At 42.4% G+C, this 24,048-nt stretch overlaps 1 protein-coding gene across 1 annotated transcript in view; it reads left to right on the top strand.

Moving 5' to 3' along the window:
* ano1a (anoctamin 1, calcium activated chloride channel a) overlaps positions 1 to 24,048 on the top strand; it is a 228,890-nt gene that overhangs the window by 46,735 nt on the left and 158,107 nt on the right. The window contains exons 3-4 of the mRNA XM_078549492.1: positions 12,344 to 12,631; positions 21,476 to 21,574. Of these exons, the coding sequence (XP_078405618.1) occupies positions 12,344 to 12,631; positions 21,476 to 21,574 (387 nt within the window). The remainder of the gene's footprint in view (positions 1 to 12,343; positions 12,632 to 21,475; positions 21,575 to 24,048) is intronic.

Raw genomic sequence — 24,048 nt, 5'->3', positions numbered from 1 at the left:
TGAGGATGACTATGGCTGTTGCTTGACTAGTCTGTGAGACAGCTGTCCCAATTTTGGCACTAGCCCCCAGATATTAGTAAGGAGGACTTTGCAGGGTCGACAGGGCTGAGATCACCATAGTCATTTCCAGTGCCTAGGTCGATGCCGGGTGGTTCCACTCCTTTTTTGTGACTTTGGAGCGGTTTGTTACAACTGAGGGCATGTAAGAGTCTTCGATCACATTGCTGTCACACGTCAGACCAGGTAAGGACAACAGATTTCCTTCCCTAAAGGGCATTAGTGAACCAGATGAGTTTTTACAACCATCGACAATGGTAATTGTTAGACTTTTAATTCCAGATTTTTATTGAATTCCACCATCTGCCATGGCGGGATTCAAACCCGGGTCCCCAGATCATTACCCTAGGTCTCTGGATCACTTGTCCAGTGACAATACCACTACACCATCGCCTCCCCCCCACCCCCCCTTATTGCCATCTTACTGCAATCATCAGTGAACATCCCCACTTCTAACCTTATGATAGAAGGAGGGTCATTGATGAAGCAGCTGAAGATGGTTGGGCCGAGGACAGTAGTGTGACTAATCTGAATAGTTACCAAGGAAATGTTAGACAGATTAAAACCTAGTCTAACTCCACAGTAACTACAGAACTGACTCCCCAATCACCCCAATGACCCACCAACCACCCCGACCTCCGACTACCCCAACCTGAACCATTCTGACTAACCCCCCCCAGCCACCCCCTGACACCCCGACTATACCCCCCAACTTGACCCAACCTTACTATCCTCAACCCAAACTACCTCAATTAATCCCCTCCGACCACTACACTACTCTCCCTGACCCCAACCACTCCCTGACCTGACTGCCCTCTAACCTACCTACCGATTCGCCCACCTGCCATCCTACACATCTATCTCCTCACCTACCTGCCACTTTACCCACCTATCTGCCACCCTAATCACTTGCCATGCTATCCACCTGCCACCCTACCCAACTACCACCTCACCTGCCTGCCACCTCACCTACCTATATCATTCACCTGCCGCTCTACCCACTTACCCACCTACCCATTCACTCATTCATCCACTCACCCCTTCACCAACGATGGACATCAAAACCTATCACACGGCAGCTAGTTCTGTAAAAACGAGGCATGTCTTGACTTACTTCTGTCACTACCATGTTGCAATGGAGTACGCCAAGGGATGCTGCGCTCCCCATTTCTGGAGTAGCCGGGCTCGGAAGACTTGCCAAGAAATGCAGAGCAGCGTCAAGTTATGAAAAGGTTCAAGCGGAGGGACAATCCATCTTTGATTTCCGCTTTGTGGAAGATCGGACCAAAGAGTTTTTATGGTGCTCACTTGAATCCTTAATAGAACCGTTGTCTTTAACTGTCCAATGTACCTTTTTCAGGATTGCAGCTGATACATAAAAGCATAAGAAATAGAAATAGGAATAGCAGGAATAGACCATTCAATACAATAATAGCTGATCTTCCGCCTCAATTTCACTCTCCCATCTGGTTCTCTCTATCCCATGGGGGGGAAGTGCAGGAGCGGCCATGGGCAGGCCCACCTCCGATTGGTGCCCCCAATTAGGGGCACGCCCCCATTTTATGCGGGTGGGCCAATTAAGGCCCACCCAGCGTATCATCTGCCAGGAAGCGCTATGCACTCCCTGTGCGGGGGGGTGGGGGAGATTCCCTCAACCAAGAGTGCGCTATTTTGCGCATGCGCACGAAAGAGCACAGTCTTCTCCCTGAGGCTAAGTGCTGCCTCAGGGAGATCGGTGCCAAATTTAAAAATGATGAAGGGGCAAAAATAAAATTGCCCTGACATGTCCCCTCATGTGACACTGTCACATGAGTTGGGACATGTCCATCGCTTTTAATCAAACATTTATTAAAATTTTACAAACCCTCATGTAACCTCGTCCTGCCCGTGGATGAGGTTTCATGCTTTTTCTGAAGCCCGCCAGGGCTCCCGGCCTGCCCGCCAGCCTTAAGGTTGGATGGGCAGGTCCATTAAGTATCTCAATTACTTTTTAAATGGCCTCAATAGGCCGTTGACAGGTCGGCAGGCCCACAGCTGATTTGGCTGCGCCCCCGCTGACCTGAAAATTGAAATGATCCGAGGTGACGTCGGGAGTTCCACCGATGTCATCCTGCGACACTTTACACATCGGCAAGCAGGTCCCGAGCCCACCCCCTCCCCCCCCTCCCCACCCCCCCTCCCCCCCCTCCCCACCCCCCCCTCCCCACCCCCCCCTCCCCCCCCTCCCCACCACCCCCTCCCCCCCCTCCCCACCACCCCCTCCCCCCCCTCCCCCTCCCCCCCCTCCCCCTCCCCCCCCTCCCCACCACCCCCTCCCCCCCCTCCCCACCACCCCCTCCCCCCCCTCCCCCCCTCCCCACCACCCCCTCCCCCCCCTCCCCACCACCCCCTCCCCCCCCTCCCCCCCTCCCCACCACCCCCTCCCCCCCCCTCCCCACCACCCCCTCCCCCCCTCCCCACCACCCCCTCCCCCCCTCCCCACCACCCCCTCCCCCCCCTCCCCACCACCCCCTCCCCCCTCCCCACCACCCCCTCCCCCTCACCCCACCACCCCCTCCCCCTCACCCCCTCCCCACCACCCCCTCCCCCCTCCCCACCACCCCCTCCCCCCTCCCCCCTCCCCACCACCCCCTCCCCACCACCCCCTCCCCCCTCCCCCCACGCTCGCCAACCTAAAGATTCTGGCACATGATTCCCTGAGACACCAAAAATTTCAGCCTTTATTTTAATCAAGGATGCAACATCCACAACCCTCAGGGGTAGAGAATTCCGATGAGACACAGCCCTTTGAGTGAAGAAATTTCTCCTCATCTCAGTCCCACATGATCAACCCCTTATCCAGAGACTGTGCAACAACTGCCTTCCCCCTCTCCGCTCTACATTCCCCAGCCAGGGGAAACAACCTCTGTGTCTACCCTGTCAGGCCCCTTCAGAATCTTGTATGTTTCAATCATAAGATCATCTCTCACTCATCAGCTCAATTTACTCAGGCCCCTCATCATGGGCTCTCTATGGAAAACATCAGCATGGCAGCTTGGCAATTGCTTTGATTTGACAGTTAAGAGTTGGCTTTTCTAGTGACAGAAATCATGCTGTTTTTAACAACTTTGGGAGGATTTTTTTTAAAAATCTCTCCACCCTGTGGTATTTCGTGACTTCTGGGATGATTGTGTATCTAGGAGTGGCTTTGGACATTCTGCACGTACCTTGGGAGGAACGGAATAGTTTGTCTTTTTCTGTTGATGCCGGCATGAACTTTGCTGATGTTGGAGGGAAGCTGAAGGTTATGTGATGTGGGGTAAGGAATAGAACAGGTGTTGACCACATGATGTGAGGAATAACAGCATCAGGTGATAGGCACTGAGGTCTAACCTTGTTTTTAATCAGGAGATAACTGGGTAACAACACATAACATATTGCAAAAGCAACACAGCGCACTGGTCCCAGATAAAGGGAGCAGAAAAGTAATTTCATTGTTTGAGGTCTTTCAAAAAAAAAGCAACTTGGATAAGTTAATGGCCTGTAATTCGAACGCAAAAGTTCTTTCGAAATAGATGAAGACCACAAACTCGGTTTAGTTTGCTATTTTATTGTTGCAGGGTATAATGCGATTCTGTTTGTGAGCTGTGCAATGGAAAGCGTGTTACAGAAGAGCTCTCAAGAGAAATGCAGTCTGCCCTGTTAATAAAGTGGGTGGATGATGAGCAGATGCCAATTGTTCAATTAAATGCAAGGAGCAAGTTTCAGTGACTGGGATTTCGTCTGTACCTTTTGTCAAGTGTGCGAGGGTCTGAGGAGAAGAGTTGGCAGTTTAAGATTTTGGATTACCGAGGATGCTTCCAAAAACGCTGATCACCCCTAGCACCGAGTCAACTTTTGAGCTAGTATTTTGACTTGCAGTTAGCTGTCAACTCTAAGAACTCTAGCGTGCCTGGCTGTTCCGTTGAGTGGGGATCCCCTTTAGCATGGCAATTTAATAAGATAGAAACAGCAACCCAACAAAAATCTGAATTTGGGGGAAATGGCAGCTGACCCACCTGAGAATTTTAGTGTTGGTACCGAGCAAACCGCAAATGGGACCATTCCGGCAACCCGACCATTAACCGAAAAGAGTTCGGACACGGAATCCCCAAACAGCAAGGATCCAGCAGCCCAACTACTGATCGGCCAGGATCTAGCAGCCCAGCTACTGATCGACCAGGATCTAGGGACCCCGATTCCGACTGGGAAGGATCAGCTAAACGAAGTGAACCCAACCGAGGAGTTCATTGTAAGTGGACATGTCCTTTCTCTCCACGACAACATATTTCGTATGTTTTTCGTAACGTAAATGCACACTTTTTCTAAAAAGATCAATCCTATTACCAACTCGTCGGATTTATCCCATATAGCACAGCACATTTTGCAATTGAATCCAGGCGGAATTTGTGTTGGAGTTTGGATTGGGTGATGAGCTCTGTTTGATGCGGTTTGTAGGCTCCGGCTCCAAGTGAAACAGGTGCCGTGAGTTATTCTTCACGTTATAGGCGAGGGGTTATTCTGATCGACAATCAATTAGATTTTTTTTAAAAAATTGTCTATAACTCAATCCCGCCAGAAGATAATTTTGCCTCAGGAATCAGCAGTTGTCCAGAAACGTGTTGCTTCTTTCTCCTCCTTTCCTACCCCAGAAATCTAAATTGGGTAAATTATTTCAATCCCAACAATGATGTATGAAGAGAAAAGTATTCAATCCAGTTAACAGTTCTTCTAACCTGGCATTCCGACAGTAGACTAAACACTTCTTCCAATTGCTCCCCTATAGTGTCTGTAGACTGAGGGTTTCTGCAAATGAGCAAGGTTAATACTTGTATTGGCATTTCAGTACAAAAGAATTACTATGTATCAGTGCCAAATGTCCAGTATAACTAGGGCTCTTGACTGTCCTGTGATAACACAATTGTATCATTCCATGATTTACTCCAACTACTAACAAGCACGAAGTGAAAGATTAATGTTTCAAACAATGTAACATACACTGCTTGTGGCAAATATGAACATAAAAAAATAGGAGCAGAAGTAGGCCATGAGGCAGCTCGAGCATGTTCCGCCAATCGATAAGATCGTGGCTGATCTGTTTGTTTCGAATTCCACATTCTCATCTACCTCCAATAAACTTAGATTTTGTTCGGCAAAGGAATCAATCTACCTCCGCCTTTAAAAATATTCAATGACCCCCCCCCACCCCCCCTTCCACCACCTCCTGAGGCAAGGCGTTCCAAAGTCGCACAACCCTCAGGGAATTTCCCCTCATCTCTGTCCTAAAAGAGTGGCCCCTAGATCTGGACTCACCCACATGCACCTTTGCCAAGACCATATACTTCAATCAAGTCACCCCTCACTCTTTTAAACTCCAGTGGAAATCACAGCCTGTCCAACCCACCCTCGTAAAACATCCTGCTCATTCCAGGTATCAATCTAGTAAACTACCTCCAATGCACTTACACCCTTCCTTTTAAATAAGGAGATGAAAACTGCACACAGTATTTGAGATGTGGTTTCACCAATGCCCTGTACAACTGAAGCATAACATCCTTACTTTTATGTTCAATTCCTCTCACCATAAAGGATGACGTTTCATTAGCCTTTATGATTACTCGCTATACCTTCGTACTAACTTTTTGTGACTCATGCACAAGACCGTCTAGATCCTTCTGCACCTCGGAATTCTGCAATCATTCTCCATTTAAGTAATACTCTGCTTTTTTATTCTTCCTGCCAAAGTGAACAACTTCGCGTTTTCCCATGTTATACTCCATTTGCTGCATGTTTGCCCACTCACTCAACCTATCTATATCCATCTGCAAACTCCTTTAGTCTCCTTCACAACATACTTTCCTACCTATCTTTGTGTTGTCTATAAATTTAGCTACCATGCCTTTGCTCCCCTCATTTAAGTTATTGATGAAAATTGTAAAAAGTTGAGGTCACAGCACAGACCACCGCAGAACTCCACTCGTCAATCACTGCCAATCAGACAAAGACCCATTTGTGCATACGCTGTTTTCTGCCAACCAGCCAATCTTGAATCCATGCTAATATGTTACCCCACCACCCCTGCAACCACCTCTCCCCCCCTCCAACACACACCATTAGCTCTTATTTTCCACAATCACCTTTGATGTGGCACCTTATCAAATGCCTTCTGGAAATCCAAGTACAGTAGGTCTGCAGGCTCCCCTTTATCCACAGCGCATGTTACTCCTTCAAAGAACTCTAGTAAATTGGTTAAACGTGATTTCCCTTTCACAAAACCATGCTGACTCTTCCCGATTACCTTAGGTTTTTCTAAGTGCCCAGCTATAACACCTTTAATGATTGATTCTAACACCTTCCCCATGGCAGACATCAAGTGAACTGGCCTATAGTTTCCTGTTTTCTGCCCCCCTCCCTTGAATAGCGGGGTTATATTTGCTACTTTCCAGTCTGAAGGAACCTTTCCAGAATCTAAGGAATTTTGGAAAATTAACTCCAATGCATCTACTACCTCCTCAGCCACCTCTTTTAAGACCCTAGGACGTAGTCCACCTAGACCTAGAGACTTGTCAGCCCGCAGTTCCATCAGTTTGCTCAGTACCGCTCCCTCGTGATTGTAATTTCACCAAGTTCATCTCTCCCTCCCACCTCCTGATTTACAGCTATTACTGGAATATTTTTGTATCCTCTATTGTGAAGACAGAAGCAAAGTATTTTCATTTCATCCGCCATTTCCGTATTATCTACTATTAACTCCCAATTCTCACACTCTAGAGGACCAACACTCAGTTTACTTACTCTTTTTTCCTTTTTAAACATCTGCAGAAACTTTTGATATCTGTTTTTACATTTCTAGCTAGCTTCCTCTCATATTATAATTTCTTACTCCTGATTAACCTTTATGTCATTCTCTGCCGTTCTTTATATTCTGACCGATCATCTGACCTGCCACTCATCTTTGCACAGTTATATGCTTTTTCCTTAATTTTGATGCTTTCCCTAACTTCTTTAGTTAACCATGGATGGTGGATCCTCCCTTTAGAATTTTTCTTTATAGTAGGAATATACTTATTCTGAGCATTCTGAAATATCCCCTTATCAAGCTGGCTAGTTAAATTACATTTATGTTTAAGCTTTGAACTCCCCAGTGGTTTGAGCTCCTCATGACATTGAAGTAAACACTATTTTCATTACTGAACATTGTTGTTACTACAGATATTTATGATCCCTTTCTACATACACAAGTTTCTAAGCTTTTAATGCTTAGTTCTACTGCATGACCAATGTATTTATACCTACCAATTTGTACTTTTTGGGGATGTGTGTCAGCATCTGGCTATGCTACCTGATTTCATTGTTGAACAGGGAAAGTCAGAACTACACAGATACAGTGAACACTTGTTACCTACTAGTACTATTGTACTAGTGATAAACTGCACAGGATATTTGACTCTTATCAACAATTGGAAACTAGCTGGAAATACAGTATCTGGATTATGCACAAGACACTAATAGTGCAGCTAGTGTGCAATGGCAGTGGTTTGAGACTACAAAGGTATAACCATTGCATTTGGCACAGGTATAGTGTAAAGTATTGTGGTGGTCAGGCAATGTATAAGCCTGGCAGGCACAATTTCTATGATACCCGCTTTATGGTTTTTTCTGTTGTCCATGAAAGAATGAGGCAAGTGTGAATTGTCCACTCTACCTACTGATTTTAATTTAAACACCATTTAAAATGTTATGTTGTTCTGTGATCGCGCTTAACAATTTGAGTGATTGGTGTTAAGGATTTTAGTTGATTTCTCTAAAATCTTGAGGTGACTTGACAGGGTGGATGCTGAGAGGGTGTATTCCCTTACAAGAGAGTCTAGAACTAGAGCACACAGTTTAAAACAGGAGGTCTCCCATTTAAGACAGAGATGAAGAGTTTTTTTTCTCTTGGGGTGGTTTCTCTGTGAAATTATCTTCTCTAGAGAACAGTGGAGCAGGTTCATTGAATATTTTTAAGGTTCAGTTAGATTCTTAATTGACAAGGGAGTCAAAGGATATAGGGGTAGACAGGAAATTGGAGTTGAAGCCACAATCAGGTCAGCTGTGAACTCGTCAAATGACAGAGCAGGTTTGAGAGGCTGAATGGCCTGCCCCTCCTAATTTGTTCATATGTATTCTTAACACGTTTATTCTGGCATGCAGTGCTGTCATTGACAGCTTAAAGCACGATGCACAGGCCTCAAGATACTTAGTGTTTTATTGGTGCTTGTTTTATTAAGATGGTTGCATAATTTAGTACAACAACCTGCATTTATATAGCACCTTTTAATCTAACAAAATATCTCTCTGCTTCACAGGAGCATTGTGAAACAAAATTTGATATCAAGCCATATGAGGTATGGTATTAGGAAAGATAATCAACCTCTGATCAAGCTTTTAGTTATAATGAGTGTCTTAAAGGAAGAGTAGAGATGCAGAAAGGTTTATGGAGAAAACTCTGGAGTTTGAGGCCTAGCTGTGACCATTAATGGTGGAGCAATTGACCTTGGAGATGCTCAGGAGGCCACAATTGTAAGGGCACTGGAATTTCTGCATGGTGTAGGACTGTAGGAGGTTAGAGATGGAGAGGGACAATACCATGGATGGATTTGAAAACAAGGTTGAGAATTTTAAAATGGAGGTATAGCTGGACCAGGAGTCAGTATGGATCAATGAGCAGGGGTGATGCAATAGCTGCTCATCCTGTCAATATGTGAATCAGAATGGCTCCACTGCTGTCCAGAAAATCAAGTGTTCTTTCACTCCTGTGAGCAGCATCTTTTGCTAAGGTTTTATAGTGTGGTCCGGGGGTAGTGGCTGGATGTAATTTGCAAACACAGCATCTTGAGAAATCTCACTTCACTTTGGCCCAGTGTCAAGTCAAGGCCCCGTGTTTGCATCTTTTTGGTATCTGCCAAAATGGGAGTATAAACACAACCCATTGGTTAGATTTTCATTCCAGTACATTGACTGTGCTGCTATCTTTTTCTTCAAATGTATGCTACAGTGTGTCAGCGCAGAATCTTTTTGGGTGTTGTTGTTTGAGTTTCAATCCTTACCAGAAGGGAATAAGATCTCCAAAGGCTTGAGTGTGCACATTTGACCTTGCCCTTCAAGGATAGAGATTACCATTTTCCCATTGCAGGAGCTATCAATTTCTCAAATGAATCCAATGTACTGACCCCAACCATCCTTCTTGGCAACCTGTCCTCTGTGGTAAGTAATGCTTCCCAATGCAAGCCATAAATTTGCCATTTACACCCCTGAACCTGTGTGTGCCCTGTTGATCTGTTGCCCAAGCTCATGAGAGTATTGCTTTGTTTACCTTTTCTATTCTATTAAATATGTTGTCAACTCTATGGATTCAAGTAGTGTTTTTAGGTTGAAAATTCCTAGCTTATTAAGGCACATTTCCATAGCTCCTCCCTCTGGTACCAGGATCAGCTTTGTTGCTGTCCTCATCATTGCTTCTAGTGCCTGTGTGGCCTCCTTGTGCTGCATAAATACCTGCGGTACTCTAGGTGTGGCATGGAACTATATAGTGTTAGTGTAGCCTCTGGAGATTTGAACTCACTTAACAGTATATTCCAGCATCTTTTATGCTTTGTGTTTGCCATCTCATTAATTTAGACATGAGGAGCAATGCATCAGCTAAGATCACTCGATCTCTCTAATCTTCTCTTGACAATTACTATCCTCATAAAATCCTCACCTGCCTTCTCTTTCTCTCCATTATGTAATATCGTGCATTGGTCTATGTTCAATTTTCCCACTAATATACCCATATGTAAACCCTGCTGAGCTCTCCTTGTAAAATCTGGCAGTTGCATCTGAGTTTTCCTGTTGACCAGTTTTTTGCCTGTGATTTTACTGTCTTAGTCACAGATATAACCAGAATCGGGCCCTTTGGAAGGTTATACTCTCCACTTCCCACCAAAAATCCTAGCTTCAGCTTCCTTCCCTTTCACCAGTTAACAATTCAAGCTCAGGTCTTGCTCTTGAGACCTACTGACCTTGGGTTGCAAAAGGACCTCTCGTGTAATTCTTTATCCATAGCCTTTTAGCATTGAGGTATACCAGATAGTCAGCCTCCCTTTCTTTCTCGCCTGCCCCCAACATTAATTAGGGATGTCATTATCTCAAAAAAAGACTCAAGCAAAATCTACCCCTTCTAAAGTCTTGTTGGCTGCCATTTATTACTCTTTTTTTGTACATATACACTTCAATTTTGGTTTTAATTATTGGTTTCTTTAATTTTCTGAGATCAAGTGAACCAATCTGAAGTCATCAGGTATGACGACATTATGCTTTATTCAATATGAAAGCTATTTTTTTTTTACCCCCAGCCTCTGGGAACCTTCTCAATATTTATTGTCTCCCTTAAAATGTTTCACAAATATTCACCTTCCCCCCCTCTAAATACCCTAGGATGCAGCCAATGTGATTTGGGGAATTGGCCTGCAGCCTATCTGAAATCTCTGCTTTATAGTTGTCATAGCATTGGAGCTGCTGCAATGTGTTTTTGATGATATATTAGTCCCCCCTGCGTAATTTGAAAAGATAAGCTCAAGAAATAACCATTTTTCATTTTAACTATTTCCTTTTCATCCTTGTGTTCTACTCTATGGCCTATTTGGGCCCAGTGAAGTCTTCAAGGGTACAATGTGAAATGAGATTACAGTCTCCAGTATGTTCCCAATGAGCACAAACATGTAAATGATTTGATTGACAATTATGTGACAGAAGGTCACTTTTGGTCAGAGATGGGTAAAATCCATGCTGGTGCCAACGATGGCGCTTTTTCTTTAAGGCAATTTGTTGAGATGGCCGTCAGTTTTATTCTACATCTGTGATGGATGATTTGTGACCAAGGACTGCTTTATGCTTATTTTCATGCAGGGAGTTGGGGAGAAGAGTGACAATTTTCTACTCCCCAACACTGAAATTGCTGCAAGTCTTCCCTCAAATTAATCTGTATGCAAACCTGACATGGTAGAAATTTTAGCAAGTCCCATTTTGTTCCAGCTGGTGTGCTGCTGCTTTAGTTAGTTGAGCTGAGCAGGACAAGAACATGATGACATGCTAAAAGAAATCAATATCCTTTAGGGAAGGAAATCTGCCATCCTCACCTGGTCTGGCCTGCATGTGACTCCAGACCCACAGCAATGTGGTTGACTGTAAACTGTCTTCTGAAATGGCCCAGCAAGCCAATTGCAATTAGGGATGGGCAATAAATGCTGACCTTGCCAGCACCGTCCGCACCCCGTGAAAGAAAAAAGATCAAACTGTAAAGTATTGTTTTAAAAATTTCCATTTTATAATTTTTTTAAAAGCAAACATTTATGCAGAAATGATGGAGCATGCCATTAGCACATTATCCTGTCAGCTATAGACCCTGAGATTGAAGCCGCCACAAAACATTGGTTAGGGAGATGGAGTAGGTTTCACCATCTTCCCCAGCTGTCAAGAGGCTATGTAACTTAGTTCCTTGCAACTCACTGCAGTTGGTGTTAATTGGACAATCTCACTCAAAGGAACCATGCGGCTTGCCAGTGTAAGAAATGGAAACATTTGTACAGTAGAGCATGCTCCTCTGTTTTTTGATTGAAGCTGACTTTGTGAATAGCAGCTACTACTTGCATTTCTGTAGCATCTTTAACATAATAAAATGTACCAAGGCACTTCACCAAAGCATATTCAGGAAAATTTTGACACATCTATGTGAGCCATTAGGACAAATAACCAAAGCTTGCTCAAAGGGACAGGTTTTAAGGAACATCTGGGAGGAGGAGAGAGACACTCCTTAAAACCTACCTCTTTGACCAAGCTTTTGGTTATGTAATATTTCGTTATTTGTGGCTCGGTGTGATACTTTGCTTTGTAATGCTCCTGTGAGGCACTTTAGGATGTCTCGTTATGATGATGCTATATAAATTGTGGTTGGAATTCCAGAGTTTAGGGCCTAAGCAGCTGGAGGCATGGCTGCCAATGGTGGTGAAGGAAATTGGGGATGTGCCCATGAGATCAGAATGGGGGAATGCAGAGTTCTTGTAGTGCGGTAGGAGGTGACAGATGCGGAGGAGCAATGGAATGGGATAATTTGAACAGCCCTACAGATGATTCCCCTGTTCCCTGCTCCTCGGTACATCTACCGACTAAGTCAGTAACGATGTAATTTTTGAACAGCTATACGCTTTTGTGTGAAATTATTCTTTTCTTTTCCCTCATTTTCCTTTAGATTTTGAACACCTTTCCTACAGAGCAGGATATTAAAAAGCCAAATGGTTTGTATCTGCAAGATGGAAAACGTCACGTGGATTATGTGCTGGTGTATCAGTATAAGAAGTCAAACCGCAGGGGGATAAGCTCACGCCACCGGGGTTCGATAGGTAGCCGTCAGCAGGAACAAGAAACCGCTCCTCCTCTCCAGCCATCGGATTTTCCAGACGATGACAGGAGATTGCGCAGGGAGGAGTTTGAACTAAACCTTTTAGAATCTGGATTGGAACTGGAAAGTGATGAAGAGGTAATGTCGCATTGCTTCGTATCAATGCAGAGTTCTTGAGTAGACTAAGATCATCTCAAAAAAAAAAAGTGACTAAGTTTGTTGGGGGATGTTTATTTGTTTTTGGGTGGACGGGGCGGGGGCGGGGGAGTGGGAGTGGGGGGTGCAGTTAGCTCAGTTGACTAGACAGCCCGGAGTGTGGTTCAGAATAATACCAATGGCATGGGGTTTGATCCCTGTTCCAGTGCAGTAGGCTTGGCGCCTGCCTTCCTGCCCTTCCCTCTAGCAAAGTCATGGCATAAGCTGTGGTTTGGAAATCCTTGAATGATTGAGGATGCTACTTGAAGGAGAAGATTAGGCTAAGCTGGGGAAAGTTCTTGGGTAGGGTGGGTGTGTGGAATTAGATTTAGCCATTCAGCCAATGTTAATGTGAAATAATAAATGTGTGGAGTTCTCCTCCAATTGTTTTTGAAAGCTTTTAATTATTGTGGTAAATATTTATGATTAGCAAGATGGCGGTACTGGTAATGTTCATGGAATATGCAGAATGCAAGTGTTGAATCACCATTTAGAAGTTCACAAAGCATTGTAAAGGTAATTATTTAGCTAAGCCTTTTTTTGATCACTATTGCCTCTGATCCTAACCCAAGTATCTATTATATTTTCATCAGCCATGCAGCTCTTTTAATCTAATTCAGTTAGTACAACTGAGCAAAATTAGTTTGCATTTCCCCATACTGAGCTGCCGCAATCACCCTCATTCATGTCACAGTACAATTACAGATATCTATACTTGTATGGCAGAAGTAAGGCCATAAATTAGATGTAATTGTGAGCCTTGTCACTGTACAAATAGTTGATGTGCTCATAACTAATGCAATGGGTTAACATGCCCATGGAAGTAAGAGGAATTTTGAAATGTGTGTTAAGTGTGCAACCACTGCTGCTCATTATAATTTCCATGTTGTGTTTGCTCATGTCAGCTCTCCAGGCAGCATGGGTAGAAGTGCATTTCATTTGAGGGGTTCAGTGCTTCACTACTATAGTTTATAGTATTTAGTCCACATAAACATCCACTATAGGAATTTCACTTTGAAATGATTTCAGCATCATTTCACCTGTAGGATACATGTTTTGGATCCCTTGTAAAACCAGTAATCGAGTGCTGCACTAAAGTGATGTAGAATACCATTTCAGAGAGCCCACCCTCTTCGTGTGAAGTCCATCCATCCAAAATCTGGAGTTGGAACCATCCAATTTTCTAACTTTGGTTGCCAGAGGTCATGACCCATGCTGCCAATGGCCTTATAACTGCTTTGCTTGGTTAGTTAGTACCCATAGACAATGCCTCCTACACTTGCAGTAATGCTCTCCGGAGGTTGGTTTGCCAAAGCACTCCCTTTCCAGTAAAGTTTTACCCAGTGTGAACTCAGCACTTTCTCCGCATTCCACCTTCCTGAGGCCAAAGATGGTTTTTAATGATTTGTTGCCACTTGCTCCTAACATTTCCCTTGCCTTCCCACTTCCATTTCCAGGCTAAAGTAAACTGGATTTATGTAAGGAATTCAGTAATTTTAAGGCCTTTTTTGTAAAAAAAAAAAATTAATTAATTAAGGCCACAGCACAAGTCTAATTTAATTTTCTTTATCCCCTGAGTTCAAAATCTGGTTGGGATGTGTGACTCGAATCATCTAGTGAGCTGCTGGAAATCTCATGCACTACTAGTTCCAGTAAAACCAATATCTACTGACATGGGAGCTTCTAATACTCTTTTCCTTGCTCCAGTTTAATATATTGCTTGGAGAAACTGTACATCAGACTTTTTTTAATCAAAAAATTCTAGCAATACCAGGCTCTGAGCTGGTGAATTCCCTCCATCATCATTACTCTGAAGCAAACCTCCTGAAGCTCATGTATTGATGTTACAAAATCCATCTTAATGTTGTTACATATGTTATGGTGGATATCTGCCAATTAATGCTACTTTTCTCTCTGTCTGCTATTAATTAAATGACTTTTTGCTCACAAGCTTGTTCCTTGGACTGAGTGTGCCCCCCCCCACCCCAGCCCAGAAGGCAAAAAACAGTTAAAAACTGGGAAACAGAGTACTGCTCTGAACTGGTCTGGTATACCTTAAAATGGAACACCTAAGTTCCATTTTAAGCTAGGAAAGCTAGGAAATAAGAGTGCTGGTCTGAACTGTTTTTTTTCCTTCCAGGCTATTTACTTGTAGCCCTAAGCCCTGGTCACTACAATCCCTCAGCCCAGATTCCCTGGGCCCTCCCAGCACAGAATGGGCCCACTGCTTTGGACAAATATCCTCTTCTATCCATCATGTTCTAGTTCGACCCGAGGTCTGGTTGCAGGCCTCCAAAAGAGGTTACGACTTGTAGAACATTGAGAGTAAAGCAAAGAGAGGCTCACAGATAGAGAGAGAGGGAGTGTAGTTAAGACCTACAGAATTAGAGGCATGCAGAAGAGATGGGAGATAGGTTAGGAAAAACTTATGGAAATTGAGGAAAGTGTTCAGATTGAATACAGAAATAGATGGTTGTAAATGCCCGAGCCCCAAAGAGAGCAAGGGTTAAGGAGGCACACTGGAAGACCGATGAAACCAGACAACTGGAAAGATCGTGGTGTTTCAAAACCATAGGCAGAGACACAATTATAGGATGATGCAATACACTCTTCATTAAAGGAGATCAACTAATTTATATATTGGACTTTTGTGATCTAATCTTTAATCTCGGTTTCTATTTACATTTTTTTTTATTCATTCAAGGGATGTGGGCTTCGCTGGCTGGGCCAGCATTTATTCCCCATCCCTAATTGCCCTTGAGAAGGTGGTGGTGAGCTGCCTTCTTGAACCGCTGCAGTCCATGTGGTGTAGGCACATCATAATTGTGGAGTTTTTATTTCATGCTTAACTATTTTGCCTTTAGTAAATGGATAGTTATAGTTGCCTCCTCTTTCTCTATCTCCCTTTTGTACACAAATTACCCATGGGGGACAAAACCCCATGATAATTCTGACCAGAGCCCTGTGTAAACCCAACAGCTGGTTGTGCTGAGTTGCACCTGCTGAAAGAATCCTTTTTCCATTGACTTCAGGTTAATGCTAATAATCAAATGAAAATGCTTTGCGCAAATCCATCGGTAACTTTAATGGATTTGGAAGACACTGCATTATTGGACGTGCCACACCTGAGCTCACTAATCATTGCCGCTGCATATATTTAGCAGCTGCAATGATTCTATTAGAACACTGATTGTTCAATGCATATAATTGCAGCTGGAATACAGGTTGATGTTTTTTTTAAGCGAATGGCTGTGTTACCAAGATGTTTCATGTCCTAATTTGTTATCTGTATATCTTGTTTGTACAGTTTGCTTCAGTTACTTGTATTTGATTCTCCAATTGCTTTCTCACTCCGTGCTTGTGGGGTTTTTTTTGACGTCATTCTGATATTTTGATTATCGTACAATTTAAGGTCTAATATGCCACATATGGTACAAAATGATTTTCTTCACCACTAGAAAGGTTTTAAGTGAAATTTATTTAACAGTTAGAAATGTGTTGTGAATTTACTGCTTCCGCAGACCTGACCAGTGTGAGATGTGGGATAACTGAACTGGCACTTTCTACTGAGACCCTGGAGCATCTTTTGGAGAAATGGGGCTAAGATATTTGGGATAAAAAGCACATACACAACATCCCTTTATTTTCAGTGAGCATGTTCCCCCTGTGGTGCTGGTTTCTTTAAAATATCACTCTCCCTAAATATGGCTTTACCTACCAAGCTGTTGGATAGGCTACAACCAAGCAGGTTAGCTTTCGTCTTTGACTGCAAATGAATCACATCACTGCCAATCCTGGGAGGCATTGAAGTAAGGCATATGCATTCCAATTTAGCCAACAAAAGTTTTTTTTACATTTTATGAAGCGTGACAATCTTCTATCAAAATCTGCCTCTAATAACTGGGATAAGAATTTTTCTCAATAAGACTGGACCTTAACAAAGAATATTACTGTGTAATTTTTAACACTTAATGTGACCATCTCGTCCTTGTACTCGAGAGATAGTATGCTAGTTATTTGTCCATGCAGCTAAAGGAAGATGATGAGTCCCAAAGCATTGGTTGTAGCATGTTTACATGATTCAGATGAACAAAGCTCGGGTTATCAAATTACAGCCCATATTCTTGCTCCTATTTATTGCGTGTATATGATTGACTTTGATATTTAACTTGGTTAAGCATTACGTGTCTTGTATATTGTTTGTCTTTCCCCTATTGCTGCTTCCTTGATGCTCAGAATGATCTCAGCTGTGAGTCCAGTCCCGTAATGAAAAGAGCTAATAGCTCTGAATCCATGCAGCAGGATTTGAATGGGGATCCGCAACTGGTAGGAGCAATTACGTAGTAATGTGATTAATACAATGCAGATAGCTGTAGTCCTTGTAGTGAGTAGCCTTTGTGTAGATAGCTATGTACCTCACGACTCTCCCGATCGTACATTTTGTAAATGAGATTAGTGGTGAAATGGTTCTTGTAAACTGTGAACTGGGTACTTCATGCCAACTCATTGACTTTCAACTTTCCTAGCCTTTCCATTTTCTCTTGATTGCAGTAACAAATTCTGGAATATTATGGTGCAGTAGGGCTCCCACTTTCTCTAATAGATGGGAGGAAACACAATGGCGTTAACTCATCAACCGGAACTGAAGGCCAGGTTTTGCATTTGAGTATAAATGAGTGGTGTGTGTGCATTTAGAATGCAATTTCCTTTGTTTTTTAGTATCAGAGAGCATAACTGGTAATATTTGGTTAGCTGGATGTCTGACACACGTAGAAACCCATCACCATATTTGAGTCTCCAAAAAGAGTTAAAGAGCTGGAAATCCACTTGGGTCGTTTTCAGTTTGCCTGGTATTGCCAAATCCCAGCAAGTCTAGGCAAATTCATAAAGAATAACCAACTTTGAGACCACACATCATCCAAGGGCATTATTAAATCGTTTGTGTACTTTGTAGTCATTTGGCTGTCCCTAATTTTCAGGCTCTAGTTATTTCCTCTGACCAGTAATAATCATACAGTTTAAACTCCTCTATTTGTAGCGCAGTGGAATTTTTGCTGCCAGAGGCGCATGTTTTCGCTATGAGTTTGCAAAGGGCCTGTTTTTCATTGTTACCAGGCACAGACATCTGAAGCTGTTGACAATTTAGAGCAAATATTTGAGAGGTTATCGGGCCACCACTTGGCAGATATGGGCCACCTAGAGCTGGGACAGCAGTCATACCCTATTTTCCAAATGCACCTGCCTCTTTTCTGCAAACAGTAAATGTTAATACTTAAACCCTTGGGATTGAATCCATAACAAAAGTCCATTTGGGACCTACAGCCTGAAAGGATCACTCAAACTGTTTGCTTGAAACCACTTGTTTTTAAAAATGGCTACAGGACTGTTGGTTACAATGCTAATGGACGTGGATTGTAGGAGCTATGTCCAGTTACCAACTCTATTCTACAAGCGCCATGACCCCCCCACTTCATCCAATGCTTCTTCCCAGTGGGCATTCTAGACTGAATGGCAGCAGACTGATTGATTACCCAAAGTGGGTATCTCAGCCATGTTTGATCACCCAGCATTCACACTCTGTGTACCTTGCTCTAACAGGACTAAGCTTTTGCCCCGGTTCAGTGGTCAGTGAGGTCAATTGTCAAAAGTCCTACCTCTGAGGTAAATTAATTCAGAGCAGACCCCGGAGTTTGTATGACTCGGTACTCACATCTTGCAATTGTTCATGTCGGTGGAGCTTGTTAGCAACTTTTTGTTAAAGTGCGTCAGTTCACTTGTGGTTTGAAAGGAGTAAGTTATCTCTCTGCGGTATTTTGCATTGATGTTGAAGTGCTGGCTCTGTTTTTCAGCTTTCAAAGTCTGTGTTTTACTGATAGCACTGCTTCATTATTTATTAGCTTAATTTATTCAAGTATATTGGTTTGTCAAATCTGTATACATAAAATCTTCAGACTGCCAATTTTAAAAAGAAATGCACTGAAGGAGGAGCTTGTTACAGCAGCCATTTGTTGGTTACATCCAACATTCAAACCTGTATTAACTGAACAAATAGCAGTACAATATTTGTTGAGCTCATTATCATTAAACTCATCTTGGGGAAAAGATTATCTCTGTCCTAACCACTTAACTTGCATGTACAGCAAGGCCTTTTAATATTACAACTGTTAGTTGCTGAAGGCTTCTTGCCAACTTTGGTTCCAAATTTGGTCAACCCTTAGCATGCTGCAGACTGTGCTTGTATTTGACTAATTAATTGTCCTTCTTAAATGGAACTTATGAATGTATAATTTAGCATGAGTCGCCTTTCGGTGCAATTTGGATTAATTAGCACCAAAGCATACTTCACTGTCACTCCAAAAAAAAACTATTAAATAATACATCGCTTACCCGCTCCAATTGTAACTGAGCCAAAAGTATTTGAAGTGGTAAAAGTACTAATATTTCATTCGCAAAATATTATCTATAGGATATAAGATTCTTTGATAACCCTATTTTATTAAAATTGCAGTCATGAAAAGCTCTTGAATAAGTGTTGAATTTTGGGTTATACAATTTGCTCCATGTACTTTTTGGAGTGAGTGAAATAATAGTTTTATTGTTACATTTTTATAAGAATGGACTAACCTTGGTGCTATGGTAAGGTGCATTAATTTGTTTGCAAAATGTTTGTACTTCCAGTTCCAAGATAGAGTTTGAACTTTTGACTTAATGTGAGTTGCCTGTGATTGGAATGACCAAGTTTGGCTGTAGCTGGGTCCTTTGACTGTTTACTACATGTTCCTGTTTGATCTGTTCCTTGGTCTGCCAGGAATGTTAGAGTTTGAGATGAAAGAGAGTCATAAATGAAAATGTTGAATCTTCATATAAGGAGTACCCAGTTCATCATAAGAGTCATTTGGGTGAATAACAGGAAAAAGCAAGCCACACCAGTTTGGTAATATAAGCTCCTAAGTTGTTGATTTGTGCAGCTCCTTCACACACCATGACAAAATAAAGCAAAAAAAAAACTTGAATTTTGAACATCAAAGCATTGTTGTTTCAAAGAGTACAAATCATATTTGTTATTGCTGTTATTCATCCTATCATATGCTGACTTTCATTAGCTGCAGTTCCTCTGACTGTAGGTTGATAGTTGGTATCTTTCTGTCTGTGTGGTGTTGGTGGTGGTGATTTGTAGTTATTTATGAAACTGTCTATTGAGAGTCTGGTGCTGAATAGTTTTCCACTGTTACCATGCATTGCTGCATATATTAACGCTGGTAGGATAACCGCATTTTAGAAGTTGTAAATGAGTTGTCATTCTGGAATCAATCTTCAAGCTCTGGCACAAGTGCACCCTACTTTAGATTTGGGTAGCGTGCAATTATCAGTGAGTCCCTAAACTGGCTGGTTAATCCTTGACTATAAACTTGGCTCAGTAGAATCAATTTTTCCAAAGTCATTTTTAAAATAAGAATGATGTCAAATGTTGATAGGAACAATATCAAACACCATTCTCTTACACGGGCTAACCAGTGAACTGTTGAGTAAGTGCATTATGATGCTCCATTGACCTGAGTCATGCCAATCCCGCAGAATAGAATCTCCTCCTTTTGGTGTCTGGCATATCACAGGACAAGTGTTAATTGGAGCTCCATACCTAAAATAACTCGGATTAAACCAGTCAGAGTTTATTTTAGAAAATGCTTGAATTTGTTCCATTTTTGACCTGGTTATGCCCATTTCTAGATGGCAGACATGGAGTTGGGGTGTCTAGCTGTGCATAACCATTGCTCATCCCCTAGCCAAGTGTAGGCTCTCCTGACACACTTGATAATCAGTGTGAAACAGGTAGTTTTTTTCTTCATTATTGTAACTTAGTAATTAAAAGGTTTAAGTCTAATTATCGGTAAGCTGAGAGAGGAGATTTTGGAGGAAGCAAGTAGATAGTTACAGTAGAAAAGCGAGAGGTGTTATGCAGCCTCGCGTATCTGATGCTTGGTTGGCTAGTTGGAAAGAGTGGGAGCAAAAATATCCATTTAATCTACCAAGGTTTTCCACAGGTGAAGGTGATGTATTTATTTTCACTATTTCCTCGTAGGTTTCAGTAGAGTACATTTGTGTACTGTGTGCTCACATTCATTGTGGAATGGGTGGCAGCTGACCAAAGCCATTTGAGTTTGTTTTCCTGTCCTATGACCAAATAGCCTTTTCCTTTTATCTGTCTTTTCTGGAGTTGACCTCCATATTCAGCACTAAACAGACCATGCCTATCACCATGTTGCTAACTACTCATTGAACGTTTTAATTAAAACAGTTTTTCTTTTTACCAGGCTGCCCATTCCAGTTTTTGTGGGGTGGTGGGTGGTGTGTGCGTGTGGTGGGTGGTGAGGAAGTAAAGAAGTAGCAGGGGGTTGGTGGGGGGTGGGGGGAGATGAGTGAGGGGAGAAAATGCAGAATAGACACTCACTACTATGACCTCCAATAATTTCTGAAGTAATGCACGGTTAATATTGGACAAATCCAGGCACACACACATAACCATTCTCTATAGTGGGCCTTCTCATATAGAGGGCCTGTAGTGAGAAATGGAATATATGCATGAAAATGACTTGGTATGATTGGCAAATTGCTGAACTACATTATCAACTGGCTTCAGGATAGTTGTGTGTTAATAAGCGGGCAGCAATGCAATGCAGAAGTTAGAGTTTCGACACTTCATTAGGAAAGTAATTGAGAAAGGACTAATTTTCCATAAATTGCGATAATAATTTTTTTTCTCCCCTCCCCCCCCCACCACTTTCCCAGACAAAAGCTTACGGCCTTGGATTTGTGAAGATACATGCGCCATGGCCTGTGCTTTGCAGAGAGGCAGAATTTCTCAAGATTAAGATGCCTACTAAAAGGGTGAGTTTATCATTTTAAGGTATCTAGGTATCTTAATCATTGAAGTAAGGCATTCCAGTTGCTGGGTTGGATATCTGAAGTCTCAGCACTAATTTGTTAAATTAGTGTTCAAGTTATGCCAGAAGAGCTGGGGATCATTTCTGAAGTATTTAATATTTGCAGACTTTTCAAACTAAAGAACATTGACTTGGTACTGAGGGGGAGAGGGAAGAAAGTAAAGTATTGCCCTCGTTTTTCTAGTATAAACATTCTCCTGGTGTCTTGGCCCACATTTCTCCTTGAACCGATATCACTAAATGAGAGGAATGCATGTTTTTACTATTTATGGGATTTTGCACTGCATGAATTCTCATTATTTGCCTACGTAACCACTACGATTACATTTTAAAAGTAATTCATAGATATGAGAAATTCTTGGAATCCCAAGGACTTAAGGTGCTGCAAGTTCTCTTTGATTTTGTTGCCTATATTAAAGGTTGCTGCTGTACTTGGTTGTTATTGGGGGATCTGGCACCCAAGCACAATCACTGGTAGATTTTGGTTTCCTTTCAGTGCAGGTATTTTGCATATGAATCAGAGCCTACATCTATGGTTCAATTGTTCATGTCAGAGGTGAAGAGCTCTAGTTTAGAAAGTCACCATTTGTGTAACAGATCCAAAGTCTTTATTGGGAAATATAAGACAAATATTTTTGACACTTTTCCAGCAAAATTAATTTTGCTTTTAATGTTAAAGAACATGGCCTGCGCACATACTAACGCTTACCCATTTCTATTGGATGGGTATAACTGATCACTTTAATTGTGTGCAGCCTCAGCAGCCAAACAATGCAAAGAACTGGATTAAAGTGACCTTTGGCTATTGGCCCCACTTTGTCCTTAATTTTTCAATAGAATCACAGACCTGTCCAACCTCATTAGCATGGCTATGCCTTCATACTGAGCTAACTCCACAATTCCAAAGTAAAAGGAGCTGATTTGCATGATCAGTCTGTTGTGTTATCTCTTTTATTGACCACTAAGAATGTGGGTGTCGCTGGCAAAGCCAGCATTTGTTGCCCATCTCTAATTGCCCTTAAACTAAGTGGCTTGCTAGGCCATTTCAGAAGGCTGTTAAGAGTCAATCACATTGCTATGGATCTGAAGTCACATGTGTGTCAGACTAGGTAAGAACAGCAGATTTCCTTCCCTAAAGGACAATAGTGAACCAGCTGGGCTTGTTTCATGGTCGCCAGGACTGAGACTAGCCTTCAATTCCAGAGTTACTAATTAATTGGAATTTGAATTCCGTCAGCTGCCGTGGTGCGATTTTAACCTGTGTCCCCAGGGCATTAGCCTGGGCCTCTGGATTCAGTACTATGAGATTGCCATCATCTTCCTAAAAAAGCTTAATATCTCTGCCAAATTAGCAAACAATATAAATTGACTAGTTTAAAAGAGCAAAGGTCATACAAATTTATCTAAGCATTTGTCCACTAATATTGCCATTAATCACTCCTAAGCTATATGCACTAAATAAACATGCACCCTTTCAAATATCTTGGTCGGCATACCAATACACGCACTAGATTCCAAATTTCACTCTTCCTTTGCTGGAAAGCTAATGTTTGCTCTCACATGTGCTCTGCATTAGGAGATGACTGAGTCAAAGCATTAATACCCAGCTGCCTCAATGGCTTTTGGCACAGTTTTCAGATAATTCCTGGTTTCATCTGTAGGTTTCCCCAGCTGCTTTTCTATTTCATGCCGTGTGTCTTTTTTGGCGAAGGGGAGGTGGGGAGGGTTGGCAAGAGTGGGGTGGGGGAGTTCCCACTGCCAGCAATTCTGCTTGGACTGGCTCCATAAACATTCCTTGCTATCTTTGAAACATAAATCAACAAACACCTGGTTAAGATACCCAGAAAAAGAAGTGTTAGATTATAGGGGTCAAGGGGAAAAGGATGACTATTAGTAATGAACAAACATTAGAAGGAAATAATGGAAAGTGCAACAAAACCAAGTTTAAAAACTGCTAAGATTAAGTGGTGTTTGAGGGAGGGGGAAAAAAGGCAAGGAAATTAAGTTTTTGAATTTTATTTTGTTTGTAGAGATCTTTGTTTATGATAGGGGGAAAAGGGGCATTTTCTTTGAGGTCATGAAAGAGAAATATACTTCAAAGCATCTTGCAGCCAATGAAGTACTTCTGAGGTACAATTGTATTGCAGGAAATATAGCAGTCAATTGTACACAACCATCTCCCACAAAGACCAATGTGGTGATGATCAGCTGATTGAGGGCTAAGCATCAGTCAGGGCACCTGCTCTTCTTTGAAATGCCATGGGGTGTTTTGGGACCACCTGCGAGAGCAGTCTAATGTCTCATCTGACAATGCTGCACTCCGAGTGCTGCATTCCCTCAGTTTTGTGCTGGAATATCAGCCCAGCTTTTTGTGTTCTAGTTTCTGAAGTGGGACTTGAAGCCACCACCTCTGACTTG

Source organism: Cetorhinus maximus, chromosome 9 (assembly GCF_964194155.1).
Source record: "Cetorhinus maximus chromosome 9, sCetMax3.hap1.1, whole genome shotgun sequence".
Classification (NCBI taxonomy): Eukaryota; Metazoa; Chordata; class Chondrichthyes; order Lamniformes; family Cetorhinidae; genus Cetorhinus; species Cetorhinus maximus.
Note: the sequence above shows the minus strand (reverse complement) of the source record. Positions and strands in the feature narration are given on the sequence as shown.